This window comes from Macrobrachium nipponense, chromosome 3 (genome assembly GCF_015104395.2).
Source record: "Macrobrachium nipponense isolate FS-2020 chromosome 3, ASM1510439v2, whole genome shotgun sequence".
Lineage (NCBI taxonomy): Eukaryota > Metazoa > Arthropoda > Malacostraca > Decapoda > Palaemonidae > Macrobrachium > Macrobrachium nipponense.
Genome location: NC_087202.1, coordinates 6874739 through 6885489, shown reverse-complemented (window position 1 = coordinate 6885489; position 10751 = coordinate 6874739). Strand labels below are relative to the sequence as shown.

The 10751-nt window shown below is 37.4% G+C and overlaps 1 protein-coding gene and 1 long non-coding RNA gene across 2 annotated transcripts in view; both read right to left on the bottom strand.

Moving 5' to 3' along the window:
* LOC135222135 (alpha-1-inhibitor 3-like) overlaps window positions 1-10751 on the bottom strand; it is a 77871-nt gene that overhangs the window by 58181 nt on the left and 8939 nt on the right. Inside the window, 10 exon segments of the mRNA XM_064260303.1 lie at window positions 126-176; window positions 1040-1205; window positions 1430-1708; window positions 5440-5465; window positions 5757-5930; window positions 6154-6337; window positions 6531-6713; window positions 8255-8470; window positions 8751-8915; window positions 10401-10610. Of these exon segments, the coding sequence (XP_064116373.1) occupies window positions 126-176; window positions 1040-1205; window positions 1430-1708; window positions 5440-5465; window positions 5757-5930; window positions 6154-6337; window positions 6531-6713; window positions 8255-8470; window positions 8751-8915; window positions 10401-10610 (1654 nt within the window).
* Window positions 215-794, bottom strand: LOC135221615 (uncharacterized). The gene is made up of 3 exons (XR_010316048.1): window positions 718-794; window positions 419-525; window positions 215-277 (listed from the first exon to the last, which is right to left on the bottom strand). It is a non-coding gene; the product is annotated as an uncharacterized LOC135221615 (long non-coding RNA).

The following is a 10751-nucleotide window of genomic DNA, read 5'->3' as shown; positions in this document are numbered from 1 at the left end:
TATGGAAGAATGCTACATTAATTGCCATGCACCACGGGCAGTTTTTCAGACTGCAGAAATGTAAATTATGTTCTTAAATCTAACTATTACCAGACATACCCTCACTAACAAAAGGAGTTCCTTACCTGTTTTCATGTAGTTCAGAAGCTGAGCCTCGACTGTGGGAGTGAGCTGACCTGACGATGCCAGGTATTTGCAATCACGTATATGTTTGGGGCAAAGTCAGCATATTTTGTTCACCACAGCCATAAGGCATTCGGATCAGGTTTCCCAGGTTCTAAAAAATGGTACAAATGAATCACCACAGGAACTGCTGATGGGTTAAGTGACATGAATGGCATTGTCCAAGTTTTTAGATGTGATATTTATAGTAACAATTACTATACTGACTCCAGCAACTGGGAGGAATTCTTTTTACCTCAAGGGTCGGTCCTAGGAGGTCAGCGGAAGCAGAGATGTAAATTTTATCTGAGCCGTTGACAGTCTCAGGATAACTCTCGACGGACCACGTAAAGGCGCTGTCATCTGCCCAGACAAATAAAAACCTACTTCAAATAACCATCTTATGCAATGTTGATCTTATGTAAGGCACACATTGCTAACAACAGAGCAATGTATGTGTACAGGCAAGTGAATATTCTTGTAACTTCTCTTTACATTTTTGTTGTAGTACATATTATTTTCCACAATGAAATCTTCCAACAGTTCATCACTTACTGCCACATAAGTAATGCCCATGTGTCGATGCTTTAGTTATTCCTTCGAATTTCACTTTCAAAGGGCGAATGACGGTGCGCTGAAAGAAGGCAGATATTAGTATATTAATACTGACATATATGTAAAACATTTCACTCACTTGCCCAATAAGTTTAGAAAATATTCAGTCTTTAAGTAAAATGTATCTATTTTGTTTTCAATGTATCACATGAAAACAGAACGTCATTTAACATAGTTTGAGCCAAACTCGGCCAAATGAGACGGGAATCACAAATTCCTCTTCCCTTTTACCTCCTTTTGACATCAACTGTCCCGCCACAACTTCCGTCGGCAGTGTTGATGGAGGCACTGAAGGTGAGGTTGACGTCCCCGGCCTCCAGAGGCACCACCAGGAACTGCACCACTTCCTTCCCGCTGCCGGAGACGCAGGTCTTCGTCGAATATGTCGGAGACGTGTATTCGGCGCTTGGCAGCAACTCAACGGTCACCTGGTGTATGAGGAAAGCATTATCCATTTATGTTAGCGTGGACTCTGTAGTATGAGTGTTGATATATATTTACAAGGGACAGGCACGTGTAACAGAATATCAATCGTTTCTTTTCTAAACAAGAGCAAAACTGGCAGCTATGGGTCACTGAAAAGAAGAGCGAACCATTGCCAGGAAGACCTTCTTCAGAGGAATGCAATTCCATCCCTGGGACCATCACTTACAGGCAGACTTTCGGTCAGGTAATTGAAGACGGAGACCAGGACGGGGACTTTCTCGTTCCTGCGGGCAGTGGCTGGGTGACTGAGGTCCAGGAAGAAGGGCACGAAGGAGGTGATGGAGGATTTGGGGCTCAGTCCGATGCCCAACTCTGGATGGAGGCAGATGGCCTCGCCCACCCACGTCGTCACAGTGTCCGGAAGTTCGACCTCCTTTGCCGTCTCGCCACTCTCGCTGTGGACAGGGTCAGGAGGCGTTCGAAGTGCTTCAGTATAATGCTTATTCTAGTTGAGCAAATATTACATAAATACAGAAACCTTTAAGGATGGGCAAAAAGGCCTCCGGATAGCAAAGAGAAAAATGAATAGTTGTTCACACAGATTTTGGATAAAAATATCAATGCCACCTGACTCAGGAAATAAAGGTCTTTTGATGACTAAATAGTTTTCGCCTAGACAACCAAAACGCTCCGCAAAAATTGAGTTTTTTATTTATTTATTCTTTTTTTTCCTACAGAAATAATTCATTATAAATTCGAAAACTGTAACATACTAAGAGAAATAGATTGGGATTGTTAGAAACAATTTCATAAGGTTTTTTCCAGCAAAGTTTGGTCATTATGACTAAGTAATGATAATGATAATACCTTCCATATACATACAGGTTACTGTCACTTACATATACGGATTTTTGACTAATCATGATTCATTACCACTTGCATTAGAGATAAACCATTTGTTTTAGAGTGAAATAGAATGTAGAATTGAGGCCAAAGGCCAAGCGCTGGGACGTATGAGGTCACACTGTGCTGAAACTGAAATTGACAGTAAAATGGTTTGAAAGGTGTACAGGAGGAATACGTCGCAGTTGCAATATGAATCAATTGTTAGGTGAAGGTGGAAAACAAGATGGAAGAAAGAGAATATGAACGGAGGTACAGTCAACAAAATGAAAGGGGGTCGTGAATGGGAAGCTTAAGGAAGGGACGCTGCAAAGAACCTTAAGTAATGACTACATTGCACCACATGCGGCACACTGCCAGCACTATCCCCCTACAAGGCATTTGTTTTAGAGCTTAGGATATAGACCGAATTCAAACCTACCCAATAACAACGATTTCCCACAGCCACGTTTCGGGGAAGTAGGGATCCATCTCGCCAAGCTACACTTTTTCCGGACTTACGGGCTTTATCCAATTCATCTGTATAGTCAGGAGCTGGTGCGGGAGCTCCACCGGGAGCTGTCGGGGCTGCTTCTAATACGTCTCCACCGTCACCGACACCCGCACCGCCAATGGCAGCTCCACCTCCACCTCCACCTCCACCCACATTATCATACTCAGGGTCTAAAAAAAAGAAGGACATTTGAAATTTCCATCGGGAGCTGATGTGGGAGCTCCTGCTGGAGTTGTCGGGGCTGGTACTAATACGCCTCCACCTCCACCCACACCGCCATTGGCAGCTCCAAATCCACCTCCACCTCCACCCACACTATCATAGTCAGCGTCTAAACAAGGACATTTGAATAGAATCGACATTGGTGTTAACTTGAATATCAGTCTTAGTCTTTAGTGGAGGGCTGACAAATCGATCATCAATTGTAAATTTCTCCCCCGGTTTGTTATGTTTACTCCCAGGCCGAGTGAATTTGATATTAAACGAGAATTGTGGCTTAATGTTTGTGATACGAAAAATTTTGCAGCGTATGTGAAAAAAAAAACTAAACACATAATTATATATATACACACATATATTTACATACATTGTTTACGTATGGTGTGATGTCCAATCACAGATGAAGTTAACATCACGATTGGTTCAGCAAATATCTTGAGCATTAACTCCAGCATAAAAGTAAGTAGTAAGTGGTTTATAAACACTCATGCTAAAGACAACGTGAGGAAGACCAAACCTAAACAGCCTTTGGAAAAGCACCTTATTAATTCAGCGCAAACGTTAAAATGATTAGGATGTTAACAGTCGGTAAGTAATGCAGTGATGGTCGGTAATCCTCGAACTGCAACTCCGGTTATTATTATTGATAATAATTATTCAGTAGGTGAAACCTATTCGTATGGAAGAAGCCCACCAAAGGGGCCACTGACATGAAATTCTTCAAGCTTCCAAATAATATTAAGTTGTTCATTAAGAAGAAGTCAGAGGAAGTAAAGGGAATTACAGAAACAAGAGAATTCCACCTATTGAAAAAGAAAACTATAAACGAGTAACTTGATAAATAAATAAAAGTTTTAAGCCAAGCCTTTCCCAACACTATTCATCTCACTGGGTCCTAGATTTGGCCACTGAGGTGGTCTGCTCCCACCCCCACCCCGCCATTCCCTCTGTGGTTGTGTCTTGTCACGACTAGAGATGAAACGGACATCCTTCACGTTCTAAATAATACTTGTTCGAACTGTTCCCTTCTGATTTAATCAATTATGTTAACACATGTGAAGCAAGAGACAATAAACTAGGTGTGAAAAGCAAAGCAGATACTTACATACATAATCATACTGAAAATAATACTGACACGGCCTTGTCTCCAGCGTCAGATCGCTTATAACATATACTCCGGCCTCCTACGAAAAAAAAACATGGAAACATAATAAACTGATAATGACATGTCTGATTCATTCTTTAAGTATGAAGAGGTTCATATTTAAATTTTACTTACGAAGTTGGAAGTAATTTAGTTTTTTGTAATGAATAGAAACAAAGAGTTTTAACTGGCAAGATTATCATTATGACATAGGGAAGATTTTTTCTTAATGATTACAAGAATAATTTTGGCAAAACCTATATATATATATATATATATATATATATATATATATATATATATATATATATATATATATATATCAAATAAAAGGAGCCCATAAAAACGCCAAAATATAGAGAGAGAAATGCTATATTTCAGAGACTGCTGCCTCCCTCTTCAGGTAGATGAATGAGACAGCACTCTCTGAAATATAGTATTTCTCTCTATATTTTGGTGTTTTTTTATGGGCTCCTTTTATTTGATGGAATTCTGTTATAACACAACATTTTTACTGGTCATAATATATATAATATATATATATATATATATATATATATATATATATATATATATATCGGCTGGGGTTCTGTTCACAATGATATGATGCTAAGTGAAAATCGGCGATAACAGCGTTGATCGGCACTGATAACTGGGGATCATAAGTGCTGTTAAGTGAGGATATGCGCCAAAACCTGAGATTGGCACCAATAAACAAAGATCGGCGCCCGAAAAATCCAGTTATCATCATCCCTTGACATAACCGGGGGACTGTCTGTACAATTAACATATATAATATTATATTATATATATATATATTTAGAATATTAATATATATATATATATATATATTATAATATCGACATACAATTCTATATATATATATATTATATATATATATATAATATACTATATATTATTATATATAATTATATATTTATGTATATTATATTATATATACATATATATTATATATATATTATATATATATAGTTATATTAGGTAATTGTACAGACAGTCCCCGGTTATGTCAAGGGATGATGATAACTGGATTTTCGGCGCCGATCTTTGTTTATCGGTGCCAATCTCAGGTTATTGGCGCATATCCCCACTTAACAGCAGTGCTGATCCCCAGTTATCAGTGTCGATAAGTGCTGTTATTGCCGATTTTCAGTTAGCATCATAGCATTGTGAACGCAACCCCAGCCGATAACCGGGTACTGCCTATATATCTCAGGGATTGGTGACTTCAAAAATTGTTTTTTTATGGATACATTTCTGATAAATTTGGAATACAGACTTCTCAAACATTGAAGAGCACAAGAGGGAGAGGGAGAGAGAAGGGGAGGCAAGTTCCTGTCAAGGGCAAAAGAAATATGGTTATTTATAAAGAAAAAAAAAAGTAAAAACTCACATCAAAAGATTTCAAGGCGTCAATAAAATAACTGTATCCATGAGCACTTTTTTTTCGACTTACTGGCACTGCAGTACCATAATCATAATCTGCCGAGTGGTGTAAAAAAAATTAAGTGATTAATATTTATAAGATTCAGCTATTTTATTCAGTAATATCAACTCAAAATAAACATATCACAAGAGTGATATCATCTTTGCTTATCATTATATATCATCAGAATATCTTCTTCACGTCATTACAACACCAACCTGTCTCGTTTGGTTGGTTCGAGTTGACAGGTCCACCCTGAGCCTAAAATCTTCTTATTACCAAATACCTAACCATATAAACATCCTGTGGAAGCATAAGCCTGCTCCACCTCTACCAACCACTGATCTAGTACTTACCGATAACAGGGTTTTCGTTATTGCCATTGCAATAAAGATAATCATTGACTTGTGAGTTTTCCCACTCGCTAACTTCTGCTTCTTCAAACAACTTGAATATTGTTTCAAGTGTCGGGGTTCCTCGCTGCCCTCCAGAGAGCAGTTCAACGCTTTCATCCACCACCCCTGTGGAAAAGGAGCAACAAGCATTATAGAATGTCTTTAGGTTCGATGTCTGATGGGTGACTCCAGTTATATCATGCTAGCTTATACTCCTTCCTTAGACAAAATAAAAAAACTTAATGTTTTCAGAAGCTAATCTGCAACAACTCCTTTATCAAAACCTCTTGTCTTCATGTATACAATTAAATGTAACTTCACACCACATGTACTGTTGGAGGACACAAACCTAAGCCACAGACGGAGCTCGGCGCGGACGAAAGGACAAGAGTGACGTCATCCTTTGGAGAGGGCAAAGCGTCCGTTTTCGTCTCCCACCTGAGAGAGGTCGGGTTCCTGAGACATTTGCTCACGTCAGCCTTTGCAGAGGCTGATACGACCTCACCATCGCTGCGGGAGTACCATATCAGGACCTGTGGGAGAGGGATTAGGGGTTCTTCTTTATAAACATTAACAAAGGTTTATACGTATGACAACATCTTATTATTATCTTTTTTCAGTGATTCATTTCGGTTGGACAACAGCCACAGTTAGGAAAATGACGAACATTGAGAAATAACTACCTAAATAAAATCCCTTATATCAATAATTCGCCTCAAAACTTGCCTTAAGATAAGGTGAAGTCAATGGCCCTAAGGGAATGTCAATGTTGAAGTATCCTCTGATGAGGCTGCTGTCATTGAGTGGTTGCAAAGGCTCCAGAAGATCTGACTCGCTGATTGGGAGGTCATTTGGAGTTAAGTCATGTGCTTCTTCGCTGATGTAGGTGATCTGACCTCTCGAGAACACCTGCAGGAAAAACACTTGCTCTGTGTAACCTGTTATATGCTACATTAATGAATTTGATGTCATTATATAGATAATGAGTTATACTTTATTCTGATATGCTAGAATAAATCCCTAAAACCAGAATAAAGCGTCTGTATCACGAGTTGAAGTTAGCCATATTGGAAAATTGTTTTGCCACTTTTTTCTTAGATCACCAAAAATTGCTAAACTGAGATAGCTCAGTTTTTTTATTCAGCGCGAAAGTAAAATAGGTTAACTTTCTTTTGATATATAATTCATTGATGTTTGTGTTGGGTATGATAGGACAAAGGGGCAATAAAACAAATATTTTCTGATGCACACACACGAGTTCATTGAAGTGGTGTGAATCAGATGCACATATGTGTTGTTTGTGCATGAAAGGGTTAATTAATATAAAGTCTCAAGCATATCTTTTCTCGCATCAGGGTGTCTTGAGGGATCTGGTTTTGAATGAGGGTCAAATGATCTTAATTTGAAAATCCCTTATTTCCCTCAGTTTTTATTTTTTGTAACTGACACAACAGCATCGAACTGCAAGACACCCAAAGTCTTGCTCCCTCTCCTCTGAAAAGCTGTAGAACAATCTTCGTAGCAGAGTTATTACTGTTTACGAGTAGAGGAGACCCTATGACAGTAACAGAGGATTTCCTCCTAAAGCTGGTTTCTTATTTTGGGACACAAAATTAGAGATATGCTAAAATCAATGGTGATGCACTAATAATAATACATGTCACTAACCGTCGTGTTCGTAACCACTCAAAAGCAAAGTAATTTAGTAAAGAAAATGCTACTTAAATTTGAGGAACGTTGCATTGCTACTTCCAAACACAATGAAACATTGCCTTCGACTTTCTAACCTGTACATCGTTTTGCTTTAAGATTATTATTCTTCCATTAATGAATCCTGATTTATCTTTTAAACATTTGTCATTATTTAAAAACGTTTTTCTTTATTTCAGGCATGGAATTCTCAAGTTTTGCTTTGCTTGGACACCTTCAAACCCTCTCAATGTTCTTCCAGAAGATAGGAATAGGTTATAATGGCACTGCACAGATTGACTAATTCAGGTAAGTTGTTGTTGCCTTCCTCATCTACTTCATCTCATCAGAATTAAGGAAGAGCCTGAGGCTGATATCTCACTCAATTTTCCAGGGAACATATTGACAGGAAAAGGATACACGAGTAATCATGACCACAAAATTTTAGAGAAAACTGGCCGTTGTTTAACGTGATGTCTCAGGTTATGGCGAGGATCTCCATTTTCGAAGAGACACTGTTAGAGGGAATATATAGTAGCCATATGAATTATTATCCGATTTTTTATGCAACAATAGACCCCAATCAGAATTTTCTGGATGGCGTATTATTAGCGCTTTTAAAGATAATCTGTTACAAGGATTTAGTTGCCACAGCTAACAAGTATTGTTACTTACATAAACTAGTTTTTGTTAACAGCAGAATACTTCCTGAATTATTCACCAATTAACAGTAACATAAAATGTTGGAGCAATGAACTTACCTGGATGTGGAGAAAGATGGAAGAAGTGTCGTTAGCTACAAACATCACAGGGATTGTGATTGTTTCTCCATTAGTTGAACATTCGTGTGACTTAGGCAGCAACCCCAGGCTGAGACTGGATTGAGATGGAGAAAAGAATTTTCTCTGGAATGCTATGGCCGAACCAGGATATAGCCAGCCCAAATTGCCTTCCTGAGATCCACCGAGGGCTTCTGCCTGTAATGACAATAAATGTAGCAAGATTGATATTTTAAATAAGACGTTAATGAAGTCACCTTTCTCTTTATTGTGAAGCTTTTTAACAGTTACCCAGGGGTATTAATGGAATATCTGCACGGAACAACAACAAAAGTTCAGCACTTTCCAATGAACCACTGAATGAAAGTATTGCAACACTTTACGAAAACCAGTTACAACATCTGCATTCATCTTCAGCTACCAAGTAACTACTTTGACACTATGAACTGAATTGGTTGCTGATGATTTTTGAACTTACCCTCAAATAGAAATTTGAGTAATCCTCAAAATAGTGAGGAGGAACGATGGCGTTGATTATACCGGATTCATCCACTGTGTAGTTTTTACAAGGATAGCCATAGGTCGGACATACTGTAACAATTTCGCCCTCGGGTGTCGGAGAACCTAGTTTAGTCACCTTCACCTGCAGGAGAAAAACCCATTCTGAAACAAACTGTTTCAAAGGGACACGACCAGGTTGTTCGTGTCACCTGGACAGTCCTTTATGTACCTCTTGTGCAGAGCCCTTTCGGACACATTGTCAGCTAGATACGGCGTTTTCTACAATTTCATAGCTGTCCAGCTTCTTTAACATTGTCTTCCTCCAAATATATATATATATATATATATATATATATATATATATATTATATATATATATATATATAAATATATATATATATTAATATATAAAATATCTATATATAAGTCTATCACATTACGTGATTTCATATACTTATAGAACGAAATCACGAATGTCCTTTAATATCTAATTCGCTCTACCCGGAATTAATATATTTTCATATATGTTTAACCGAGGGGGAATTTATTAAGCGATAATAGAATTGGCGATCGACAGGCGCGAACCATCGACCTTTCACTGCCAGTCCTGGAATTGAAAGGTCGATGGTTCGCGCCTGTCGATCGCCAATTCTATTATCGCTTAATAAATTCCCCCTCGATTAAACATATATGAAAATATATTAATTCCGAGGTAGAGCGAATTAGATATTAAAGGACATTTGTAGTTCGATATATATATATATATATATATATATATATATATATATATATATATATATATATATATATATATATATATATATATATATATATATATATATTCTTTTTTCTAACAAGCCTTCCATAGCAAGTTCCTGTGTACTGTGTATGCGCTATTGTCTTAAAAGATACGCTTGATACTGAATGGTGATTAAGAAAAAATAGAATAAAAACCCTTAATCTGGTAATATATGTGAATAAGAATGAATGACTTCAGAGGCTAAGCAATATACACTCTTGCAATTGTATGTCTCTGTGCTAGAGTGTTGGCGTGTCCTTCTGGCTTTGTAGACTATGAAGGGTGCTCGTGCTAGAGGATTCAAATGCAAAAGTAGGTTACTGAGAAAGTTATGATATTGTCAGTATGAGAGAAGATTCAGGAGTTAACAAGAATGGAGTGATTCTTGGGGGATACGTATCTCCATTCGTTAAATTTTTTTATTTCCTTATTCTTTACGTTCGTGGCCATAAAAATGACAATGCAAAGATACAAACTTCACTTCGTCATACAATATTAGTTATATTCATAAATCACTCCTCATTAGAATGGGCAATTGGAAGAAAATTTAAAATATAATTTTTAGGTCATCAATGAACTGTTGAAAAAGTAGTATTATTTTTATTATATTTATTAGGCAGCTTACTGGAATGATCCAAACAATTGTTACTTATGCAGTTTTTGGTTACATAAGCAGCATCATGTTTGCTGTAAGTTGAACAGAAAAACTGCAATGTAAAAGTTGGAGTGCTGATATATCTTGAAATCCACCAACAATGTTGTGTAGAAATTGTTACTCTTGAATTGTGTTTAAGCTTGTAGGAAAACTTTGGAAGACAGTCAACTTACTCTGAAATTAAACGGCAGTCCCGGTTTCAAGCTTTCTTCAGTGGTAATAGTTTCTAAATTATGGGATTGATATTGCACTTCCACAGTGGCTGTGGTATTCACGACGTTGCCTGTTCCCTCTTCGACAAAAGAACCTTTCACTTCTATTTGATATCCGGCGTAGCCAATGTCATCCGTTGCTACACTGACTTCGTCACAACCACTGAATGTCTAAGGAAGTATTTATAGAATATCTAAGATGAAAGTAATTGATTATTTTACAATAACATTAATCTTACAGCTAAGACAAGAGTTTACTCAGGCAAGCAAATTCTCCATTTGGAAATATAAATTTTCAGTTATTCACTTCTA